We start from the raw sequence: 26,239 nt of genomic DNA on the forward strand, positions 1-26,239 counted from the left end.
ATACTTAACACTCGGTAGGCAAACTGCTATTTCAGTTTGCAAGTGGATTCAGTTATTCAAATGCACAGGCCAGAAAATGAAGGGGATTCTATTTAAGCAGCGTGCTCCCGAGTCACAGATGATCTTTTTGATGTCTGTATTTTGCAAATGGAAATTTTCCATTTTCCAGCGCTAGCATTTGTTCAGAGGCTGTGTGCTATCTAAATCTGCTTTTGTGGCTGTTCATTTGCATTTTTGCTATGCTATATTGCCTCCCATCTTCTCCCCTTGGCCCCCCACTCTTTTATATTGAATTCCTATTTTTGCTGCCTCCACTCTATCTTGCATCTCTGAAGGCTCAATCATGCAAGGTGCTGCGCACTCGGAACAAACAGCAGAGACTGCTCAGCACCTCGTCAGGATTACAGGTGAAAAGGGAAATCCAAATCATCTGCATATTTAAGACTTTTTCTGGGAGAGAGCGGGAGGAAGGCGGAGCGGTTACCCGCTGGTAACCGTCCGGCTTCCCCTGCAGCTCCCCACCTTCTCCTGATTGCGAGAACCGCTGGTGCTACTGGCCCGTGCATCTGACAGGCCGTGTGCGGAAATCTTGTTTTGAAATTTTATGGCATGATGTGAAATACTCGCAGGAGTCAGGTGACATAGCCAAAATGGTCCTTCCTGGACTTAAAATAATGGCCACAGCAAACCTTGCATGTTCGGATAGAGCTCTTGGTCAGAATGCACAGTTTTCTACTTCCTTAGTATTTCTTTTTTATTTCACCCTGTACACACAGGTTCTTTCTTCCCCCAAATCTGGTTACATCCATTTCTACAAGCCAACCGCTTAGCAAGAAAAACTGTGTTAATATCCTGAGGGAAAAGCGAGAAGGTGGGGAGAGAAGCACAACAACTTAATTCTGGCAGTTGAAAGAACAATCTGAAAGTTGTCAGGCTCCAAGTATCACGTACTGTCAAGTGATCACTATTCACTTCTGCAGATACCAACCCTCAGACAGTCTATTTCACCCTCGGGGAAAGCAGGGCGGGGGGAGAAAAAAGCCTAAGCGAGAGTATTACTGGAGTATCACACACTACCATGAGAGGCAGCGTATTTAAAGCTGAGCAGCAATATAAACCATAGGGCTGGAAGTTGGGAATTGCAGGCTTCTTCTCCTGTTCCTGTCTTTTTTCTTCATTCACCTCTGATCTGAGCTTCCGAGGGACCATGCGGTCCTGGCCAGCTTGGACTTCAGTAGGAATTGAAAATACTCAATAGTTTCCCCAACCTGGGCCGCCTTCTGAATCTGTTTTGGCAGGTTTGGAAGCTGGGGTGGTGGTAGTGCTCCGCAGTGCTCCTCTGGATGGGCAAGAGCGCCCGGTTAATGTCTGTACAGGGCTCTGGGAACAGAGCACTCGTTTTGCAAAAGGTTTCCTCCTGAAACATGGGGCAAATACTTGTGTAAGAGTGGCACCTTGTTCTTACCGTGTGGCACAGGACTGGTACCTAAATGCTAATAATTATTAATGCCTGGTGATGAAAGCATAGCGTATCTGTGTGGTATACACATACGTAGGCAGTATTTTGAGCATGTGTATGGCTTCCCGCACTGCCCATTTCCTTCAGCTGCTTTCTTTTGCTCGTGAACTAACTGGCTACGGGGCAGTTATAGGAATCCATAACAAAACCCTCCGCTTATGAGAACAGCAAACTGCCAGAGTAAAGCGTGATATTTCCATGTTCCTGTCATGTGCAAGCACGTGCCCACAAACCAAAACACAGCTGGCAAGTCTAATTTTAGCTCTACCAGTCTTGAGAAGTGTCCCTTTAAAGAAATTCTTTTTATAATTCTTTTTTTTTTCTGAAGCAATTTGGTTGATAATACAGCAGCTGACAATCCTGCTGCAATACTACCGATGATTTAAATAAAAACAAAAAGAAACTGCTGCCCCACATTTTTTCCCCCTGAATTTATAAATAGGCAAAGCCACTCTAGAAAGGCCCAGGAATTTGATGACGTGTTGAAGGAATCAGTGATTTAAAAAAAAGGAGAAACGCTGGGATTTGTGTACAAGAGGAAACGTTTTGTTATTCACGCACTTTCTTGCTGGTGATTTATAGTCCTGTTGCAAGACACAGTCTTCCTTCGCGTGTTTCGGAGAATAAGTATTTGGGACCGCTGTGCTGACACAGGTCCGGCGCGCCCGGGATTTGTGGCAGGTGTGGGGCTCCCCGCCGGGTGCGGGTGCGGGTGCGGCGCTGGCCCTCACCTGGGCCCGGGCGGCTGCGGGGTGGAGGCCGTGGGGCGTGCTGCGGCCAGGGCAGCCCGGCCGTTTTGGGGGCAAAGGGAGCCGCGGGTAACTTCCGTGGTTATTTTCACACCTGGCCGAAGGCAGCCGTACGTCAGGCCGGGCGGGCTTCCTCTTACCCTCTTCCTCCATTTTGTTCCAACTTTAGATAAACCAAGTCTTACATAAGCGGTCTAACAAAGTATGTATTTAATATGTCTGGCCCCGGGTCGCCTCTCCGCGAAGTGCCGGATGACGGTACGGAGCAGTTTTCTGAGGAGGCCTGGGGGGGAGGACGACGACTTCCCTGCTTGGCGACCAGACTCCGTGACCTTCCCCTGCCTGTTTCTTCAAAAAAAAAAAAAAAAAAAGCAAAAAGCGTGGTGGGGCTTCGCTCCCCGCCACGCTCCCCGCCCCCCCGGCGTTAGGATTTCCCGAGTCCCACGGCCGCTTTTCGGCGCTCCCTGCTCCGGCGGGGCCGCGGCGGGCGGGGCGGGGCGGGGGCCGCGGCGGCGGGGCGCGGGGAGCCGCGGGCGCGGCGGCGGGGGCGGGCGGGGGCGCGGAGGCGGCCGCGCGGCCTGCGCCGGCCTCCCGGGGGAGCGGCGCGCCGAGGTCCCTCCCACCGGCGGCGCGGCGCGGAGGGGGTTTGAATGAAAGACAGGACGAGCCCCGAGCACCATGTCACTCCGTGAGGGAGGCAGCGGCAACTAGGCTGGGGAAGGCTCTTCCCTCCCCCCCTTTTTTCTTTTTTTTTTCTTTTTTTTTTTTTTTTTTTTCGGTTGGAAGGGGGGTGGGTGGGGAGCGAGAGGGGAGGGCTCGAGAGCGGGGCGAGCCGAGCCGAGCCGAGGAGAGGACGAGGAGAGGGAGCGAGCGAGCGGCTCTGCGGAGGTTTGGAGTTGCACTGTCTTCCCGGCTCCTCTGGCAGGACGTTCCCCTCCCGAGCCGGGCAGCGGCCGCCGCCGGAGGCACGCTGCTGCCAGCGGGGGAGGCGGGCTGCGCCGCCGCGGGCAGCCGTGCAGGGGGCTTCCACCGACCCAGCCCCGCGCGCGCACACCCGGCACCCCCCACCCCCCTCCTCACACACACATATATGTGCGTGCGTGCGCGTTTTTGGCTGCGCTGGAAGTAGCGCGCGGTAGACGGCGAGGAAGTCTCGGCAGCCTCCTCCGTCGCCCGCGCTGTCAGGAATAGCGGCGTGAGAGGAGGAGAGGCCCTGGGGCACTACACCCTGCCAACGAGTTCCCTGCACCAGCCAGAAGGACTCCAGCTACATGGGCAAACGCCTGGACCAGCAGCCAATGTACCCCCAGTACACCTACTACTACCCCCACTATCTCCAAACCAAGGTAGGGTACGGCGGGGCCGGGCGCTTGGCGGGTGATGGGGAGCGGCGCGGCGCCAATCGCGGGCTCGCCTCTTCTCTCTGGCGATTTTTCCGTCGCTTCCTCGGGTTCGGTGTCACGCAGAGCCGAGCTGGTAGGCAGAAAGCAGGCGGGAGAGAGGCAGGGAGGTTACTGCCTGCCCTCCCCTTCATTTCTGTCTTTATTTTAGTTTATATTTTTTTTTTTTCCCAAGCGCTGCTGGCGTCGGCTAATTCCTTTTATTGTTTGGGGAGACTGGTGCAGTTAACGCTATCCTAACACCGGGCAGGTAGTGCGTGTATTATGGCATAGGAGAAAGGCTGTTCTGGACAGCATCAGGCACGGAACACTGTTTTGGTGGCTCTTCCAGTGATGTCTACAGTTTTTTCGGAGCTTAAAAGCATTTAGCTGTTGGAAAAGCTGTCTGTGGCAACTCAAACTTTTAATCAGCTGAGGAGGAGATGCTGTGGAGCTCGGAGGAAAGCGAGGAGCTAACCGACTGTAAATCTGGTGGAGTTTGTTTCAGTGCGTTGCACTGCTTTTAATATTTCATTAAATATTGAGGATGATATGGCTGTACTCTGTTGCACTTAATAGGTCTTAAAATAGAGGGTAACTACTTTGGGAGAGCGTGTCCGAGTGCGTACTCTTCCTTTTTCTTTCTTCTTTTCTTAATAATTTTTAAAATGCTAGCAGACTGGAAAGCAGGCCTGCATCTCCTGAAGAGGCTGAGTGAAGTCAATGCTACCTGGCCATGAGTTAGTTAATTAAAGCTTTATTTTTCTAATGCCATTGTATAATAGTCTGCTCTCTGAAAAGATTTCCTGTGTGACCAAGGGACAGTAACAAAAGGAATCCCTAAACCGAAAGTTTGCAAACCCTGTTAGGACACTGTATTTAAAAAAAAAAAAAAAAAAAAAAAGAGAGAGAGAAAAAAAAGGGGGAAAAAAATACTGTTCTGACATGTGACCTCACAGCCACAGATTAACAGTTTCAGTCAATAAACTAACGTCCTTTAGGGGTAAAAAAGATAGTCAGGGAGCACACACGTGCATATGGCACTGCATACGCATACACACATCGTGATTCTGTGGAAAATTTAACACATGGGACATTTGATGTGTGCATCTGTGTGTGGTGAAGTGCCATGGGGGAGGCTGACTTCTCCAGACTTTTGGATTGAAGCACATTGATCTGGCTGCAGTTCTGAAAGGATAAGTTATATTTCCTTGTTAATAAAATTACTTTCCTGTTAACGTTTATGGCCTGACTACTGCATTGTGTAAATTAACTAATTGTCAAAACTGTGATTCAGGCTGGTTGGAGTTGTGATGACACCAGAAGCACTCAGTATGATTACAACCTTCTAATTCATGGCAGGGTTACCTCTCGCTTCTTTGCTCTACTGTTTCTTTCACTGTGTTGTGCAGATTTTTTTTTTTTTATAAAATTTAGCCTTTTTTAATTTTGTATTTTGGAGTGATTTTTATTGGTTTGGGTTTGTTTTTTTTTCTTCCTTTCAACGTCGATCCAAATTGCATTTTACCTTTGTGACCATTTAGTGTGTATTGTTGCTGTTGCAGCAGCAGCCCGTCACTAGCTTGACTGCAATATTGCCTATAGCTTTAACTGTTTGGGGGATTGGGGGACGCAGACTGATGCTATTCCTCAAAACCTGGCAAGCCAAGGACATGAAACAATTGATGGTGTTTTTTTGAAAGAACAATAGCCTCGAGTATTGGAGGAGAAATATTGGACATTCCATGCCTTTTACTCATGTAGCTTACATTTTGCCAGTCTTTTTTCTTTTTTTTCTTTTTAGCTTATTTTTTTTAACTTTGTAAAATAAGCTTTTTGAGGAAATTAACCTTGTATTTGAGCTTAAAATAGTAACAATAGCTTTTCCATACTGTGGCTTTTTTAACCGAATGCTTTAAAAAAATAATTAAATGCACTTTTATAGCCAGTATGTAAAATTATCAACCCTGTGAAAAGTCATGTGCATCTGTCTTTGCACACATGCACTATTACTGTAAGGATAGGTAAAATTTCAAATTGGTGATACGCTTTATATGGCATTAATTTTTCTTTTTGTCTTGCTCCATAGTTAAGTCCGTACATAAAACCTGAATAATAAACATATATATACACACATATATACACACACACACACGTGTGCAAGTATTTCTCTTCTATAGACCTTAAGAGTTTAGAGCAGTGCAGACAGGCAGCATCTGGATTTTGTTACCTTAAAGCTAGCCATCAGCTTCTGGGACATTTTAAAGCAGTTAGATCCATTGTATGTCTAAAGCTAATAGTCGGGTAATCAAATAACGTTGTGGTGGAGAGCTGTATCTTTTATCATGCCTATTGGAGCAACACATATTAATAAACCCCTGTATGATTCCAGCCATCCTGTGAACTCCAGCTTTTTATTTTCCAAAAACTGCTCTTTGTACCGAACATGGTAGGATTCAGCTCTACAGAAAGAATGTGTTTTTATGCTCATAGTCATGCACGCTGGGGGGGTGTGCATTCATTTGTAATTAAGAAAGAAATTCTAGGCTTTTTCTGGCATTTGTGTACAGCTTGTGAAACGCGGCGTGGCAGCATGTTCAACAGGCAGAGTTTGGAAATTTGTGTTCCCCAGCGCATCTGGGTGAAGCGCTGCTTTTGCTTTGCTTGTTTGGTGAAGTTGTCTCGGCTCTTCTTTGAGAAGTACCGCGTTACTGTACGGTAACAATGTGTACATCACATCCTTCTCACGGGGGAGCGCGGGGCTCCACAAGATCTCAGTCTACGCTCTGTGTTTGCATCTTCTAACATAGCTAGCATGTTGTTGTGCAGAAATAGTGTAAATGAATAGCTATAAGGGTAATAGGTTTATAAATAGAAAAAACGGATTCCATATGTTTGTTTGATTGCTTCATGTTTTATAGTGTTTCGTGGCCTTCTGTGGAACATGAAGCGCACACTCTTATTATTCAATTTACTTGTGCTCCTTTGTTATCAGATGCCACCACTGAAGCTAAAACTTTAATTGCAGGTTTAGACAAACCCATTGTCATCAAAAATGAGAAGGGGGGGGGGTGGGGGTGGGGAGAGGAAGGTCAATTTCTAAGAGACAATTGCAAGGAATTTAATATGTCTGTTAAGGACAAGCACCGAGTTTGAGGAAAGACGTAACCTTATTTTTCTTCTTTTGGCATGACGCTGTCTGATAACTGCAGTTTGAAAGTACAGTGTTGGAACTTCTTTAGGCAGATCCTGAGAGCAGAGTCCAGCTGTGTCCCAGGAGTTTATTTCAGCATAAGCATTTTTGGTTACTGTTGTAAGTGAAGGATAGTCTTGTGTTCTTGCTGCAAAAAATATTGCACAGAGGTGGGTTCAGCTCATGTATATCTGATGAGAACCTATAGTAGTTTTTTATTTTATTTTGAGATGTTGAGTGAACTTCCTTAGTTGCATTCTTGCTGATGGCGTAGCTAGTTTACAGGAGTATGTTGTAAATTGTCACATGTGAAAAGATAATGATGCTAAATCTTGCATTGTGGTCTGAGTTTGTTTCTTTAGCTTTTTGCTTGCCAAAGCAAATTCTGTTCTCTTTGCCATTTTGCACAGTGGAAAACAAAAGTAAGCACCGTGAAATATCATGTAATGATATGAAGAAGGGGGAAAAAAATTACCTGAACTATTTGAATATATTTGAAGGGCTGTCTTTAATTTAGTAGACACTGTGTTTTATCTTTGTCCTCTGCAGCTTATGATTAGACCTAGAGCCAGGGTAAGCTCTCTCTGTGAACGGTCTACTGAAAAAAAACCTGACTCGCTTGGGTAGAAAGGAGGAGGTGCCACAGTTACCTGCCGACATGAATTGTTTGGTTTACGATCGCTGTACCTGCATTTGGGGTAAAAATATGCCAGTTTAGCAGCTATTTCCGTGTGGTTTGCTTTCATGCATTCTCTAGATATTTCCTACCTATTAGTCATGGTTCGGGTTTGGTAGTTAAACTCTCATGGTGTGGACTCTGCTACCCAGTCAGAAGGCTGAAATACCCCAAGCAGAGAGGGGGCGTTTCCTGTACCCACAATACCTCTTCGTCTCAGTGTGCCTGATGCACATGTGAACACATGCAAAATGAAGAAGTGTGATTTCCCAACACCTATGTGAATAAAATCCTGTCTCTATGGATGTGAAAAGCGTGCAGACCGGCCTGCAGGCAAGAGTGGCTTAATAAGCATGTCCATGAAGTGACAGACACGCGCCCCAGCTGAGGAAAAAACAATTGGGAAATTCAAACAGGTGTAGTCAGAAGAGTTTAAGCTTGATAAAGTCCTTTTATGGGTACACATTTGGGTGCGTGTACGTGTTTTGTCTCCTTTCTGCCATTTTTAGGTTATCCTTTGGCATGAAGGAATCGGGAACCTCTTTCAGTTGCATGCCATGAGCACGCCTCCATCCTCAGCTCCACGGCCTCTTCTAGAAAGCGTATTTTTGGAATCGGCACAAAGCTCTTGCCTCTCTTCACCATGTACCTACCAATCCCATGCTCTTTTGTCACTCACGTTTCTGTTTAGCGAGTTTACCGCATTCCCCACTTTTGACCATCTGGCCATACAGAAGGCCTTGAAGAAAGCGTTCCAGATACGGAGATGCCTGACAGGGCTTCTCTGGCTGGTAGTGTTCAGATTGTGTTTGGTGCCTGGTGTGAAGCAGGGGTCAGGTGTAAGGAGTAATTCATCAACCACACACTGATTTCAGGCTGCATTTCCAACCATCTGCAGCTTGGATTGCTGCCAGAGCTCAAAAGTCTAGCTGGAGCCCATGTGATCATGCCGAAGTAAAGGCAAACACTTGCAAATAGAGAAATGCATTTCTAGGAATGAAGTTCGTTCGCACTTAGCCCCTGTTTGATTCAGTATGTCGCAGCATGTTTTAAATGCCTCTGAGAGCTGCCTTAAAGAAATACGAATTCGTTTAAATGCCATTTAAAAATATTTAAGCCTGGCTGTAATTTTGACAGTAATATTAATATTTAACTCCAGTATTTTGCCAGTTGCTTTAAACAATAAGGAAGATAAAAGTTATGTTCCTCTGAAAAATGCAGAAATATATGAACTAATTTGTTTTCCATTTCTGTTTGCCATTTATTCTTACATACTTGGATAAAAATACTTTTGCTGCTGTAAGGGACACCGTGATATATATTAAAATAATGTTGAATCTCTTAGTTGATCTTCCTTTAATGTGTTATCTCAATGCAAGTCTGTTTAAATTAAAAAAACAAAACTGTGGGAAAGGAAAGTTCAAATTTTTACTCTTTTGAACATTTGTGTATTACTGTAGGCTACAGAGATTCATTTTGCAAGCATATGTTTTACTTCCATAACAAAAGATGGAAGTTACAAGCATTTAGCATTTGCCAGATTAGGCTACACAGATCTTCCTGTGGCAAATGCTGTGTGTTAATAGTTATAATTTACAATGCGTTATACAAGGTGCACCTTCAAAAGTAAAATACAGTGCTTCAGAACTGGACTGGTTTGGTTTTTAATGCATGGGGGCCTTTCAAAGTAAGCAGGATGGTATATTCACACTTTAATTCAGGTATCTTAGTAGAAGTCATCAGACTGTCAGTTTTTAAATTTCCATGAATTAAAAACCAGATAAGAAAAGATGTGTTCCAAGTAGGATGCCTGAGTTCATTTCAGGTCTTGCTGTAAGTAGCCTGGATAGTGTTCCCTTTGCATATAATTGCAAGCAGGGTTTTTTAATTTATTTTTTTTTGGTGTAGGGGAAGTGGGTTTGTCACTATCTATACTCCAGGCAGCGACTTTGAGTTCACTTGCAAACAAGCCCATTCTGGAGTGTCCAGGAAGAGAAGCAGATTTTAAAAAAAATGAGTGGGCTGTTTTTATTATTTTTTTCTGTTTTGTTTTTCTTGAAGAAAAGTCTTTTAATGTTAGAAATTTTATGTAGAGGAAAATGGTTGATGTGTCTCCAGAACTTGCTTCCAGTGCTGCATTAAAATTGTGTTTTGTAACAGTCTCATCAGCTACAGCTGTATGTGATTAAATAGTGTAATATCAAAAGCATGTGTGAATAAGAGCTTTTATGATATAGTTGTTCTATACCAAAGACTGCAGATGGGCAGAGAAGGGAGACGGAGAACAGTGATTTACTCAGATATTGTCACAGCCTATATTGTGAGTGTTTGTGTAGTGATGTTTTGCAATTGCTTTCCCACACATATGGGCAAGACTGAGTGGTGGAGGGAAGTTTAGAAGTAAACACTTTTACACAGAGAGCTACTCTAAATTTGCAGGGTATCAGCCTGAGAATGGTGTCTACTGATGCCGAATGACATACCAATATTTTAAATAGCTGATTAACAATAATATTATTGAATAGAAGTTTTAGCGAGAGGGATCTGTTCTGCTTCCCTTGAAAAATCGGTGAAAGAGCTTCAGTTGTCTTCAATAAGGCAGAATCAGGCCCGCAAAGCACATACTGTTCTCCATGGCAAAACCAGGACGGCTGAACAATATGCAGGTATAAAAAAATATAAATGCAGATTACAAAAGAAACAAGAGCTGTCTATCAAAATGATTCTATGTCATACAAGTGGGTGAGGACATACCTCATCTGATATTTAACAGCATTTTGTATTTTCTATGGCTATAATTTCTATTTAACATTATTTATTCTAATTTATAATTTCAGAGAATGAACAGCAAAAAACAGACGCTCTGTCTTTCTGTCTGTTTCTTTCTCTGCCACAGTTGAGAGATGATTTATATGTAGTGGAAGTCAAATTGCCATAGAAGATGTCTCGCATGGAGCCCAGTGCCTATAATGAAGATTAGCAATTTCTGTGAGACAGTAAGCGTGGTTAATCCACCAAAAGTAAAGGATAGAGCGGAGAGCTGGTTTTGCTTTTATTTCTATAATTCTTAAGATAAAAATACTATGTAGCCTCTTTGAAATTTGAAACAAGTCAGTTTTCTGCGTAGGTCTTTTCTGAGGATAGAGTGTTTCTAAATGGAGAAGTGAAGCAGAGGTTGCTTGTCCTATCTGTAGCTGCAGATTGGAGGCTCCTGTTGAATTCCTCAGCCATACTGTCTTTTAGATTTTGTTGGTTTACAGCAAAGTTTAATCTCTTCTCCTGGAAGTTTTTATTAGCTGAAAGATTTTTCAGGCCTGACACTGTCATATAAGAGAAAAAGATTATTTTTCCTACTTTTGGATGCAAAGACATTTTTTTTCTTTCTTTCTTCTTGTCTTCCTTGTTTGTTTCTGAGCTTGTTTGCTTGCAACCATGGCAGGAATAAATTCCTTCTCTGCTTGTTTGTTGTAAAGTCAACTTCAGTATCCAATGTGGTAATTTATTAAAAAAAGTAAGTATTTACATTTTTAAGTGTATCATTTGTGGTAAATTTATGCAGATGAAATTGTTTGGATGGATTTTCTGTAAGGGTTCCTCTGCTACTTGTATTGACTTCATTCAGATGCCAATGAATGAAATAAAACACCTGACTTATATAGATCATAGTAGAAGCCCGAAGATGCATAAGATTGCATATTTACGATGTAAAGCTCTCTGATACTTTGTTCCTTGTTGGTGTCTCCATGACACATGTTTAATGGATGGTACCATGTGGTTGATGATGATTTATGGGCTGTCATGTAGTGGAAGTGATGTCACTCCTGTGTGATTAAAATTTATTCAAGGAGAAAAGTTGAACAGATTTGTCTCCCCTCTCCCCAATTATAAATCCAGCAGCAGTTTACTCTTACTCTGTGAGTTTGCATTAATAGACTAAATGTTGAAGCTGCACTTAAATACTCTGCTGCAGAGCGGGAGAGTCTTATGGGTGGACTGGCATTGATGTTGTTTTGATTGCTCATTTGGCTTCTGTCCCGCTCCCTTCCCCACCCCCTTTCGCAGCCCTTCCTCTGCCCAGCTATATTTAGAGACCAGCCAGGCTGAGCCATTCAAAGTTCAGTTTCGACGCTGCGCGGGAGCCTGACCTTTCCACACGCGACCTCACGCCGACGGGAGGCGGCAGGGCTGGATCAACCATTGAGTCCTGTTCGACTTGCCTGCGAGAAGCTCTCTGGTTATTTGAAACAACACGCGATGCGATCTAGTTGCCTTCCTGGGTGAGAAGCTGGCAACCCTCACCCCAGGGTTACCAGAGGGTGAGAGGCGGATTGAAGATGCAGTAGACAGGGCAGAGGGCTGTTTTGAACGCATGGTGCCAGAGCTGGCAAAACCTTGAGGTGGTGCATTGGTGACCTGCGAGATAAAGGGAGATTAGGGGATTTCAGATGGAGGTGTTTCGCCAGAGGAGGAGATAAGGGAGCCTGGCGTACTGCTGCATCACAAAAGATTTTTAAAGCTAGGTATCCATAGTTACAGCAGGAGAGTTAAAATCTAGATTTGAGGGACTCACCTGGTGTAATGTCCTCCTTCCCTTTAAAGAAGAAAGTATTTGTCAGTTCTTAAAGCTGGAATGATGTGCCTGTGTGAATTCCCTGGTGCTCGGAGAACTGCCTGTTTAAAGTTTGCTCTGTTTTTCCCTCTTGTTCTAATTTTTCCGGCTGTGGAAAAAAAATGGCATTGCAATTCTTAGCCATATAAGGGACTTGTTAGTTTCTTTATGTGGTTGGGAATTGTTTCTCCTTTTCGTCTTCAAAGGCTGTTGCTGCTGAGTTTGCTTTAAAGGGAAGAAACTACTTCTTGCTTAGATAAAGGCTGCCATCCTTATTTCTTCTTTCTCACATCTCTCTGACCTTTTATTGGGGGACATGCATATAAATAAATTCTGCTTGTTGGTATCATGCAAGTTGATGGATGCTCTTACGAAGAGAGAAGCATAATGGGAAATGCAGTCTTCATTTCTGTTCTCTCATTTTATAGTGATGAATTTGGTTTGGTGCCAGTTAGTAAGTACATGACCTTTTCCCTACATCTTTTGATTCATGACAGGAGGTGTCAGAGCTGTGTTAGTGATCTCTCGTTTCAGCTTTTAACAAACTATGAAATATTAAAAATGAATTAGGTCACTTGGAGCTCAGCTAATATGTCTGTGATGCAGGATGGTGATTTCGTATTAATGAAGCATAACACACAGCTTAAAATACAAAACTTGGATTTTTGTGAACACACAAACAGCAGGGACGTAGCTTGTAAGTCAGAATATTTTATCCTGAAAATGTTATCTTTTTAAGACAAACCAAACAAGATATTCTGCAAAGATGGTGTTATCGTCAGCATTCGTTTAGTGTTCATTCCAGAAAATCGTATCTGCCTTTCAGCCTAATTAGAGCTAAGTTTTTCAGTGTATTTGCTTTAAGACCAAAACTGCCGACAAGACTTCTTTTAGTATCAGCTGAGACGTGTCTACACAGCTGTCGATGTTCTGCTTAGCTGATACACACAAACTGATACTCTACCATATGTAACTGAACAGTTTAATATATACTCGTTACGTGTGCAAATGACACTTCTGAAACTGTTTAGCGGCAGGGAGGCTGGTGGTGAAAAGATCTGTGAACGGTACAATGAATAAGGTAAGGAATAGGACCGATAGCTCTTATACAAGTCCCTGCCTGGTTTTGCATTCACGAAAACTACCTTTAATACAGCTCTATACCTGAAAGACATCAGAAAAAAGTCAGAGGCACTGCAGTCCTTCAGATGTTTGACAAAGCATGCAGTAGGACTTGGTAAGCTGAGTGCTTTACCTAGGCTGTATGAAGATGACGTTTACTGTGTCAAGGTAGAGCTGCACTAAGTACTGTTAAACAATCCTTTGTGAAAACAAGCATAAAGCAGACATATTGCTGTGCCCTTTAGCAAAGCAGCTGGGAGTTTTCTGCCTGGGAGAGCATCGCACTCATTGGATTTCATGTTTGTGCTCTTTGTGTCTCTTCGGAGCTTTTGCATCCTAGAGAAACACAGGGGTTGTTACAAATATTTCCAGTAAAAGTGTTGTTTTTCGGTGGCCCTTTTAGCTGTGGGTGCCAGCTGGTGGTGCAAGATAATAATAAATCTGGCTGATGTATGGTGACTCCAGGATGGCAGTAGTGGTACACGCTGATCCCACCTGTCTGATGTTGCCTCGCAGATACAGGTGTGCAATGCACTGAGTCATCTTGAATTTTGAGATTATGGCTATAATTCCTGTCTCTAGAAACAGCCGTGAGAAAGCTGTAGGCTACTGGCCCGACAGGACATACTTGTTATCTGTGTGATTTAGAAGCTTTGCTGGCCACTCACTTTCTGCTTTATATCTCTGCCATTTTACAAAATCACTGTAATTGTATACAGTTGTCCCTGCACAACATACAATTTCCTCTAGTTTGAAAAGCTTTCAGCATAAGATTGTCTGAACTTAATAGCATAAACATTAATTTACGGTGTTAGATGGGTTATTGGGTGTTTTTAGCATGCATAAGTCTGGCAGTAATTGTGCTGGACAGAAGAAATAAGTTTTATTTCCTTACTTTCTGCCCTGCTTTTACTTAAATGGATCCCTGGTGATGGTAATACTTAGCATTTAGCAGTCATTTCAATTTTCAGTGGGCTGTATAAACGTTAACTAATCTTCAGAGCCATTCTGAGGGGTGCCTTAAATACCTTATTTGCTCATGTAATGGCTGCATGCAAATAATGGTCTCAGCCTCTAGAAGACCATACTGGATTATCGAGAGTTTAGGGATAGAGTTGTGTACCATCCACACCTCTTTTTGGGTAGAACCTGGAGGTAGGGAATGTGAGTGGTATAAAAGTTGAGGCAAAGCTGGGAAAATAAAAGGGAAATGTTTTCAGAAGGTGGCATGTTAATCTCTGGTTATCCCGAAGTGATGAGTACCCACAACTCCCACGGTTGGAGGTCTCAAAAATATTTGAAGCCAGACCTGATATGACTCCCAGATGGGGCATCCAGAATTAACAGAGCACTTTGAAAAATCACTTACCTGAAGCGAGTGGCTGAACCAGCTTAGCTGGTTCAGTGTTACACTTTCCAGCCCTTGAGCCTTTCTGTTGGGGAAGAAGAGAAATGGAGCACAGTAAAAGGACACACTTTCTGGAGGAGAGGAATTCCCTGTTGTTTCAGTGTTGGGGAAGGTGGTTGTCTGCATTCCCTACTAAGTCGCCCAGGTGAAAAGGATGTTCGTGCTGTGTGACCAGTGATATGAGGGGCAGATCAGGGCCCAGCTTGCACTGTTGTAGAGATTCAGACAGTGCTTGGCCCAAATTTTTCCAGAAGACGTTACAAACTTAGTGGACACCTGGATAAGGATGCAAAGGACTACTTTGTCCTTCCAAGTAACACAGGGAAAAACTCAAACAGTGCCCACGCACAGCCCCCAGCCTCGCTGGCCCTTGCGGAGCCTCCTGTCAGGCGCTGATGGGAAGGGTATTCAAAACGATTGTCAGGATTTGATGAGCATCATGTAAGGACTGGTCTGTGTTTGAGTCCTTCAGGATAATTTTTCCAACCTACAGCACCCTGTTAATCAGCAAGGGAATAGCAAAGAAGTTATTTATGGGTAGGTGTTAGCTGAATAGTAGTTGATAGATACAGATTCATCAGAGCCAACTGGCTTTGGTTTTCTCATGCCCGATGTTGTGTGTCTTGCCAGGACTTATTTTAGATTTTTTGTTGTCGTTACTTTTTTTATTCCTTTCATCTTGCCTTGTAACATTATCATATGTGCTTCCCTTACTGTTGTGTTGGAAGTAGTTGCATTTTTAAAAATTACAGCTTGTTTGACTCAAAGGTACATTGTGGATGGGAGACAAATGGATGATATTCCTAATGCTGATAACTTCTTGTGTCCCAAGGGTTTTGGTTTAAATATGTGAAAACACTATAAACAAGGGTGGATTATTGGTGTCTTTAAAGCAGAACAAGGAACTGTGCCAATGGCCACAAAGATGTAGATTGTGATTTTTACAATGTGTATTGAAGAATGAAGTATGACTGCCATGCTCCAACAACAGCCGATGAAGTAGACTGCGTTTATGCTTCATCTCTCCTGGCCTTTTAGCAAGGGAATAAATTATTAGTTGTTTATTATTTCTTAACCTTCAGTGGGTAACTTCCTTTCTGTACTAGTCAGCTATTCTGGGGTAGAGATCTGTGAATTTTATTTCCTTCCTTTTGTTTCCTACATTCTCATTTGCTCTCAGGAGAGATTGTCAGGTAAGCGCGTGCTGCCTTTTTAACCAACTCGAGTGGCAAAGAGGCGATCCGATGCTTAGGTGACAAGGACTGACCTTGAAAAGGCTGAGGCACGAGGTGTGGGCACCGTTTGCACGAAATAAATAGAAGGAATGCCAGAAGCTTTCTTTTTATTCTGTGATTTGTCCATCTTTTGTGATTTAGCAAATCTACTTCTTTACAATTTTCTCTCAGTTCTGGATTTTTTTCCCCTTGTTTTATTTTTTTCTCATCCTTTTAAGAGCTTTTCTGGTTCTCATTTTTCTTTCACGTAATGCTTATGTGTATGTCATGGTGCTTGTTCTACCATTTGACCATCACAACTTTTTTTTGTTTTATATAGATATTGCAATTGTATTTCCTAAAGGGAAGAGTATGACTCGCTTACCTTTTTTGATGGTGTTTTACTGTTTGCAGACCGCCTCTGACTGTGCAGTTCTGTTGTGCTGAGCTGCATACAAAACCAGGGTAAGAGATAGTCCTTGCCTGCAAGAGTTTATGAGCAATGTAAATAAGGCAGGCTCACAAAGGTGGGTAGGAACAGAAGCGGAGGGAAGTAAAGTGCCCGGTGGGAGGTTGCATTGCAGAGCAGTGCCAGGACCTGGATGGTGGATGGTAACCAGTGTCTGTTGTTTACCCATATACCGTGTGCTACTCCTTCACCTTGGGAATGAGTCACTCTACCATCCCGGTTCATGCATTGTTGATGTTTTTCATTTTCTTTCCTAATATTTAGGGTTTCCGTTGCACACATTCTGTTCACAACCACCTTTATGCTTCCCTGGGCTTTGTCTGGGCTTCGATTTCTCCATCTTCGCCGTTTGGTGGTCATTGTCCCATGCATTGCACTCTGGCAGATTTCGGGTGTTGGCAGCAGAGCGAAGGAAGCCGCGGCGTGGTTCTCTGGAGGTGCCTGTGTCGGTATGCTGGCACTTCAAAAATAAAGTGTTAGCCGATGTTGCTGGCTGGCTTCGTGGGGAGTGAAATGGAACTGGACTAAACAGCATAGCGTCTGAGGTCAGTGTGAGACAGCAAGTCTATTCCCAGCGGATGAGAGCTCTAGAAATACCATGGTGTGCGATGGCTGGGGGTTTGCACTTGGTGAGGATTAGAGTATTTTTTTCATATTTGCTTCCTGTTTTGCTAGGGCTGTAACATTGCAGGAGAGCCATGTTTCCCACAACTGTTCAGTGCTTTTAAAAAGTAAATACTGTGGGGGGAAAGGGATGCATATGTCTTGCACTTCAGCAAGTTGCCTGCTGATAAATGCTAGGCTGAAATTTCAAAGGGACAGTGCTTTGTACAGTAGCTTGGGGCCTCAGAGTCAGAAGTGCTGGTCACCTGCAGCTCCTATTAACTTCAACTAGAACCGTATGTACTTTGCACTTTTGAAGACCAGGAGCTCCTTAGGGCTTAAATGTTACCTTTTTTTTTTAATAGCAGTTACAAGCTGACAGGGAAATCTTCTCTCACTTTTACTGTATTTTACTTAGAGGGGAGAAAAGGGGACTGGGAGACCAAGGGAAGAACTTTTTTTTATTTACAGTAGTGGTAAATGTATTTCCAAAAGCAAATACTTCTGTGTCTCTTACAGGTAATAGTTCATATTGTTAGCAGCATAATGTTAATGATTTAAATAACTTTTTATTGGTCATTTGCCTTTGGCAACTTAGAATGGATAATGAAGGTGGACATAATTTCTCCCCTTGTATCTTTTTAATTTTTAAAATCTTGTAGTGGTTGGGATGCAAGGGCTGTCAGAAAATGATTATTTGCTTAGATGGGAAAAGTGACAGAAGCTTCTCTAGCAGTTATGTGGAGTTTATTTTTACGAAACATGCATTTTGAAACATACTCACTGCTTTGGTCTCTTACCAGCTCTCATAGTTATATTAAGTGGCAGGAATTTATTATTCCTAAAGGTACATTAGTTCAAAAGGATCTAAAATTTCGATATGTGTGTTTGTATATGTATCAGGTTTTATCTCCTCCTAGATTGCAGAGAAAAGCTTGACTGTCTAACCCAGGTGTACCTAAAAGGCTCAGAAGTCACACACAAAAAAGGCAGAATGCAGTCTTCCAAAAAGCTTGGGATGTATCAGCCAGCTTGACCAGGGCTCCCTAGGCTTAGGTGTAGGTTGCCGTGCTATTTCTTGAGTTTATAGACTGAGGTTTTGGGGTTAACACTCAGCTCATGATCATTGACTTTTTTTAATTAGACATGTGTTGTGAAATCCTAGGTTTGTGTTTCACACTGCTGCTGAGTGCTGCTGTTATCTGTTGCTTACTCAGCATTAACAGTGGGGAATATCCAAAGCAGATATCTAGAGGAAAAACCTGTGCCTGGTTTGTTTAGTTGTATTAGTTTTCTTCCCACTGTTGTTGGTAGAAGTGATTTACTGACAAATGGGGTGCCCATGTTGGGAGACTGGTGACTTGTGAGGTGCTCTCCCTTTGTGCCCCATCCTGCCGTCCCAGTGTGCTCGCAGCTGAACGTTACCTGGTGAGCAACTCTGCTGAAACCGCACACTGCATATGCGATGAGGAATTATTCAGTGGGAAGAGGATGGGCAGAATTTGGCCTTTAGGAAAGAAATTTCATTTTGTGAGTGTATTACAAACAATAGAGAGTTAAGAGATGAAAAACTGCCACTACATAGAAAAATAATGCTGTTTCAATTTAAGCCTTGGTTTAGTAAGTTTTCCTGGAAAGAAACTTGTTCCTGAGGGCATTTTATCTATTTTTCTCTCTCTCTCAGGGTTTTATACTGCTGCCCATCACTGCAGTATCTGAATGCTTTCTGTATAGAGATTGATAGCAACTTTGAAGTCTCCAGTGAACTCTGCAATCTTTGGCACATTTTTCTTTAGGGGATGAGAAAATTTGTTGGGTGGGATTTTTCAAATAAAACATTAGTCTTATTTTACATTATAATAGTAGTTTTTTAAAATTATTGCTTTGGGAGACATTATTAAGTGTTTTTCATTTTTCTTTCTTCTTTTTATGATTTTACTGAGGTTCTGTGATACAAGAAGCGCCAGTGTTAAAGTCAGAATACATTACTGACTTTTAAAAATGTGTTTTCCTAAATGTCACATCAAGCAGATAAGGGACAAGTTATCAAATATCTAATGTTACAGAGGTTTTCTTTTTTGTTCAGTGTTATCTAGATTGTTTGAAAAACATTCAAATAATATTTACATTTTTACAGGTGATGCATACCAGCTCAGTATCAGCTCATGAGAACTGTTAGATGCAGTCTTTTATCTTTTAAAATTATTCAAGTAAAAGTAAATGTTTAAATTAGTAGATAGGAATAAATTCTTAAAATTAGCAAGATTACAGCGAGAGGATTTACTAACTGGTTTGGATATTCAGTTCTGCACCATTTCGGTATTAGTCTTGTGTGGCTAATCTATCTATCCAGCTATGTAATCTGTCTGTTTAAACAAGATACTTAGCTCTTCCCAAATAATTTCAAAGAGAAATAAAATAACATCATTGTTTTATCTATCTTTCTCTCCAGTCTGTCAGAGAAATACCTTGATTAGTTTTTACTTAGTTTGTATGCGTGGATGTCTTCCTTCGATGTGAACAGTAAGAAATTTTTGAAGAAACTCAAATTGTAGCAATGAGTCCTGTGGTTAATTCAGAAGATCACTGGTCCAGTTGTCATTTCTTTGTTGTTGTTTTTCTTTCCTAATATCACGTGATTGTGAGCTCCAGGTATTAGAGGAAGATAGTAGACCTGTCCTGTTGCCAACATTTATGAGTGCCTCTAATAGTGTCCTAGTGAAGACAGATGTCTCTGGTAACATTTGACTGAGAAATGGTGTTGGTGATAGCTAGAGAGAGTTGAAGGTAAACCGCTCAGTCTTAAGGCATGGATTTGAACTAGGCTGTGCATTTAGTGGGCAGTTTGTGGAGAAGGAGGAATTCTGGTAGAGTTCAGGAGAAATGGGGAGAGCAGGGAGGATAACCTTGCAGTGAGAGGTTTCCTTTTATTTCCTTGATGGACTGATAGTATTTTGTTAGAAGGGATATAGTGTTTGACGAGACCTCAAGAAGACATAGAGACCATCCTCCCTTCCTCAGAGGTGAAATCAAGTGGATTTACAGTGTTTCTACCAGATATTTATCAGTGACTTGTGTTATAATGAGACACAAGGAATTCCTACCTTGTGGTGTGAGGTGTGGCTGAGGAAGTTTCTGAAGCCCTCACCCTCTCCTTAAAGAGGTTCTGCTACCTACGTGGGCACCTTATCCGGTGTGCTAATAATTTTGGGGGGGGGGGGGGGGGGGAAGGCAAATTTGTCTGGTTCTTTGATTTTGTCCTTCAAGGAGGGCCTGTTGTCCCTCTCCCGTAAAGACACTTCATTTTGAATAGACTGTATGGAGGTGAAGGAGCACGAGTCAACTCGGGAGTGACAGCTCCATATGAAATGTCTTTAACTATTATTTTTTACAATAAATTTTTTTCCTGCAGATGTTGCTTTAACTTCACATACTCTTCAAAGGTGTTAAACGTGTATTATCACATGTTGAAGTCACAGTTTTTACCAGTGAGTTCAAGAAGTCAGCCTGTATATTCTTGTTTCAAGATAAGGTTACACAGCTTTTATTTTCCACTATTGAGCGCCCATTAGATTTGGTGGGAGCTACTGGGTACATAGTATTTTTGGAAATCAGGCCATCGAAGTATACTTTGGTTATAAATAACTGTAAGCTAATTAGGTTTTAAAATGATAACGATTCACAAACGAAGTGCATCTTTCTTGCCTTTCACTAGTGAAGAGACCGGGTCAACTTGGATGAATTCCTCGCTGGCATGGATGGTGTACCCACAACTCAGAACGTTCTTTGAGCAAGTTTCTTTTTTGAGGACTGTGAGTCAGCAGGGTTTTGAAGGGGGTGAGTCATAGACAAACTAGCTGAATGATGGTTACCAAGTGGGTGAGGGAAGCAAGGATTTTATTCTGGGAAGGTGTAAATGCAGACAGAAGCCAAGCCTGGAGGTGAAGGAGGCCACGGGATGAAAGGCTTTAACTGATTGGAAGCACTGAACCGGTGTTTGGCGCTGGCTGCTCTTTGTGGTTCGCTGCAGCGATGTGCTTCCTCATGGCTCTGTTTGATGCTCCTGTGAGAAGGCTGTACCTTTCTTGGGGAACAGACTTTCCAAACGAACGGCAGCTAATCCTGACATATAATAGAGGAACATTAACTTTGCTGGGAGCCAGCTGTTTCTATCCAGGAGTTAGTTTTCTGACCAAAACAGAAATCGGGCTAGTTTAGGCTTCAGCCCTTTCATTCACACAGAGTGTAAAACTTTAACATCTCTCTGTCTGGGACAGGCAGCACCAAGCGTTCCCATCCGTGCAGAACAGATTAGCATGCCGACCTCTGAAATCAGAAACAACAGTAGCATATCATGTTGTCTGATGAATCTTCTTGTAGGGCTTAGGAACAAGAACACAAACCACATGAAAACATCATGTTCTGGATGATCCCATTTACTGGTTGGTAGAAGACCAGAGTGCTGCTCTGGAGCATTCCTTTGTGTGTTTCTCATGCATTCCTGCAACTCTTCAAGTTGTAACGGAGTTTGAAATGAGATTTCCCTTGAGGTGTGATGATTACTTATTACACAGTATTTTGTAGTTCAACAGGAAACCAGAAAATATGACAGTATATCGTTGACACCAGGGTTACTGCTGACCACATACCTCTGTATATTAGCAGATAGTGACAAAATCTGAATTTTTGGGATACATGCAACATTTTTGTGTGGGATGGAGTGTCTTCTCAGAGCAGAATAGCAGAATAGCTGTCAGTCAAAGACCTTTGGAAGGGACTGAAGAGTGGTGGCTTAACAATCAAGCTGCTTGCAACTCTGGCTCTCTTTCCATTCCTCCCAGTATGTTCAGATAGCCTAGCGGAGAAAGTAAAGTAAACACTTCAACTGATAGTATCCTGGAGTGTTCAGAAACTGAAGGAGGAAGCTGTGGTCACCACATTCCAGCTGTCCTGTTTCCTCTTCCAAATGAAAAGGCTTTTATCAGGATAGCATACATAAATATTTTTTACTGCAAGCTCAACTCATTCTAAAACTATTTTCATTACACTGTTTGTATTCTCTTGATTTTAGATCTAGAAAGTGTGAGACACTGAACTGAAGACTGATAAGCAATCTGATATACCCTCCATAAGAAATACAGAAAGAAATCTATCCAGCCTAGTAGAACAAAGAAAGAGCCAATGGCTGAAAGTTGAAGGCAGTAAAATTCAAGAGATGACACAGTACATGTTTTGAAAGGTAATGGTAATTTACCGCTGGAACAGATTGCTGAGGGATGTAGCAGATTCCCCTATCACTTGAAGTCTTTAAATCAACATTGGGTGTCTTTCTCATTCACTCAACTTGCTGTGTTCAGTCCAGGGTTTACTGGATGATATTTGATGGCTTCTATTATGCAGAAGGTCAAACTAGATCGTCATAATGTTCCTTGTGGCCCTAAAGTGAGGTTCTCTGAGCTGTGGCTGCTTGTATCGTTTGAGTAACAAATTCAATTGCTAGTGGTAATGGAGGACATGCAGAGCCAAATCTCAAATTGAATCTAAGTGATGGGAAGAGTAGATGTGCATGTGAGAGACACCTGGCTTCCCTAGCTTCTGTGTTACATAAACTTAGATTTCCTTAGAGTCATGCTCACTTACCTACACCCTGCCTCTCACTTGACCCATTGCATCTCAGGGATTCTCGATGGCATAAATCACAGGCTGGGACAGTAAAAGGAGGGAGGATTCAGGACAGATTAACGAAGAGAACAATATGTAGGAAAGCATGACTTTAAGTGCCTTCGACTTTGGGGCCTTACAGCATTTCTGACTCTTTGGCATATAAATGACATCAATTTAGAGTTCCTCATGCATCAGTAGATTGGGTAGAACAAGTTCTAAGGGAATCTGAGTGAGCGTAAGTGGGTATAAATTGCATTACCTTACAGATTGCCTCTGAATTTGGCCCAGATTCTTTCCTTTATTTTCATTATGTCAACTTTGTGCATTGGCATTACGGTCTTTTCAACAACTGGCCTGACAGCTAATGAGTTCTTTCTACCAATAGTAAATCAACCATCAGAAAATGCTGCTCCGTGTAAATACTTCTCTTTATGTTCAGAGTATTCAGAATCCCATTAAATTTAGAACAGTATGCTAGTAGAAAGGTGTGTAGAGAAGTACTGTAAAAAGTGATAATTATTCATAAACCACCTGGTTTCTTCTTTGAGCCCCAGCTAACCATGTTCTGAGTCTTGGGGAGAATTAGAAGGGGGCTAGACAACATGATAATGCTGAAATATGAACTGCTGTATTGAAAACAATTAAGTCCAAATGGCTTTTAGGAGGTTTTTTCAATTTATGCTGGTTTGTACTCCCTGAAATTCCTGCAACAAATAAGGTTAAAAGAAAAAGTCAAGGAATAAACTAGTAAAACTTCCATTCTTGGAGAGCTGAAACAAAGGAAACTTTAACTAGTTCATTAGGAAAGGGAATAGAGTTTTCCTTTTATTATTGAATGGAAGAAAAATTGTATTTGTATGTTAATTAAGTTACAGTAGAATTTGCTTTAGGAATAAATTACATACGTGCTATGCAACTTACTTCATCTCTCGGTTCATAGTATATTGCTAGAAGGCTAAAGTCTATCCCAGATTGCAATGTTGATAAATATTTCTGTGCCACTTCCATTATGTTTTTAGAGAATTTTTTCTTTTTCTGATGTTGGCACTTCAGCATTTAAGAAGCCATGGGGTAGGCAGAGCAAGGAATTCCTGACTGGTTTCTTCTTCTGCCTTTTACCCTGCGGTATGAACTGAGGCAAAAGTTGCTGTTTTGTGTCTTCCTTTTCTGATCTGAGATCGGTAAGAAGCCTATAGAATCTTATGAAAGATATTCAGAGATGCAGTTGATGTATTATCTTTTTCTTTTCTCTCAGGTGTTGGGAGCTATATAAATGCAAACTACCCATATTATTTCCTATCATATAAGATTTTCTATCGTGCTTCTCCTCCAGAATCCCTGTGTTCTCTTGAATGATGAAATTGCAAATGTTCCATAAATGTCAGTGCAATTTATTATCATCTTTCATTCAGAGCATTACAAAATGATTTGCAGATGCAGGTGTTGCTAATGGTTTTCAGCCACCCTCTTTAAAGATTGGAGAACATAATTGTCCCTGTTTCTATAACAAGGATGAAACTTGTTATCTAAAATGAAAAGGCCAGTTTTGAAGGTGAGTCTGGGTTGCTATTACATCTTCTTGTGGCTCTTTTTATACTTTCTTCTACTTTTTCACTTATTTTTGCTTAGTGGAATCCATTGGCTGCAAGGAAGCTGGAAAATTCTTTTACGTGCAGAAGGATGCTTTAGATGAAAAGGAGGGGGTAAAGGAGAAAAAAAATGCTGCTTGGCAGGCCTAAAAAAAGTATGTTGCATTACTTAAATGTGGACATTGCGGCTCTTTCTTTGTCATCTAGAGACATCTAAAGACTCTTAAACATCTGTTTACTCCTAAAATCTACTTCAACAGCTCCACTTCCAGATTGCCTCTGATTTTGGTTCTAAAAAGTCTTTAGTTAATAGGAGGCTTTATGGATGACTTTTATCATGGATGGTTTGAAGGGGATGTGTGGAGGAGCATTTCTGGCCAACATTCTCAGACATTCCTTTGTTAAGCTTCCTGGTGAGGAATCAAAGCTGTAAATGGAGGTATACTAGAGGCACTACATGTTTGAGAATGTAAAAGTCTATAGACTTGACCCCTCATTGGTGAGGACATTGGATTAAAGATGCTGGTGATAGGAATGACTATATCAGTAGAAAAAGGACAAAATTCCTTCTGTCTGCAGGACTGAGCAGGTGTAGTTGGTCGTGGTTGCATAGAGATGCACAGATTTAGCATTTTTTACTCTGCAGCCTCTAATGGAGAAAGTACTGTAGAGCATTAGCTGCAAATAAAAGCTTTTTTCCATTGGGAAAAACCCTTGGGGGAAGGTTGGTGCAGTCGTGTCGCTTTCTTGGGGCAAATCCTCTATGGCGTTACTGGCTAAGGGGGTGCAATTTGCAGCCACATGCCAGTGGGAATAAGTCAAGTGGGATGGCTAACATGGCTAATGTCAAACGTATTTTAGTACAGATGTGGCTATTAGATGGTTGTTGTTGTCTTTTAAAGTGCAGCTGTACATATTTTTCTTATGGCAGCTCTCTGAAGGTTCACTGTCTCACTTTTACTTGATTTTGATTAAAATTGACATTTCTGTCAGCCTTAGTGATCTTGTGAGTGAGATTTTGGAGTTTGATTCCTGGATTTGATCTTTTACCGCATTGTAAGGTGCAGGGAATCCCTGCCTCCCTCTAGGCGGAAGGCAGAGCTTCAGATCTCTGTGCCGCAACCCTGTTAGGGGTGGGGTGGCTTTGATGGGCTCTGCAGGAGGTGCCTTTTACCACTAATTGGCACAGATGTGCACCAAGTAGGCATTCCCAGGAGCCTAAGCTTCCCAAATGCAGAACAGGCATGGTCAGTGCAAGTCTCACCTCCCTCCCTGACAATCTGATTTAATGTTTGTATGGAAAGATCAGGTCTTGTGGAGAATAGGGTACTCTATGTCCTAGGTTCACATAGACCTTTATGTTTCTCCAGAGGCTGAGAGCAAGGGGTGCCAAGCAGTCCTTTTCTCCACTCAGCAGGGATGAAGATGGCAGGTTGTGAAGTTTACATTTGTTGTCGTGAAATTAGGCTGGGATCTGAACAGCACATCGTTACTAAAGTATGTTCTTTATTAAGAAAGCTGGGGCAGGCTTAATGGCTTAGATAAACTACCGAAAGGTTGAAGTAATTATTAAATGTGCACTGTCAGACCAACTAATTTGTTTAATCTTGAGCAGGCAATGTTTATAGATATTTAAATCTTCTTAAGAAGTGGCTGTCCAGAGCCATGGCAGGATCGTGATCTAAGCAGTGCTGCAGACAAACAGACCTGTTGCCTTCCTTCACTGCAACACCACTGAGCTCTGTAGAAAGTGAGAGCAGTCCTACCATGCTGCTGTTTCACAGTTATTTAATCCAGAGGTAATTCTGTCCTTGCTGGCAGCTGCTCCTTCCCTACTGCAGGCGCTTGCTTTCATGTGGCTACCAGGTGAATCAGGCTAGGAAGCAATCTGGCTGAAAGCTAAGGCATTCTGCTTTTGCTTTTTCTTTCTCCCCGTCCCCCCCTTTTTTTTCTTTTGTCCTTGGGCTCCCCGAGCCAGCCCTGCACATGGCCAAACAAGCAGTAGTGCTGGCACCCGAAAGCGAGTGGGAACACCTAGCCAAGGG

At 42.4% G+C, this 26,239-nt stretch overlaps 1 protein-coding gene across 3 annotated transcripts in view; it reads left to right on the top strand.

Moving 5' to 3' along the window:
- Positions 1–26,239, top strand: part of RBMS3 (RNA binding motif single stranded interacting protein 3) — a 714,416-nt gene that overhangs the window by 269,939 nt on the left and 418,238 nt on the right. For 2 of the 3 annotated variants that reach the window (XM_059818612.1, XM_059818613.1), the window contains exon 1: positions 3,540–3,614. The exons of the other annotated variant lie outside the window; for it this stretch is intronic. In XM_059818612.1, the coding sequence (XP_059674595.1) occupies positions 3,540–3,614 (75 nt within the window). Of the gene's footprint in view, positions 1–3,539; positions 3,615–26,239 lie in introns of those variants that run through there. 3 annotated transcript variants of the gene reach the window in all.

Source organism: Gavia stellata, chromosome 6, assembly GCF_030936135.1.
Source record: "Gavia stellata isolate bGavSte3 chromosome 6, bGavSte3.hap2, whole genome shotgun sequence".
NCBI classification, from domain to species: domain Eukaryota; kingdom Metazoa; phylum Chordata; class Aves; order Gaviiformes; family Gaviidae; genus Gavia; species Gavia stellata.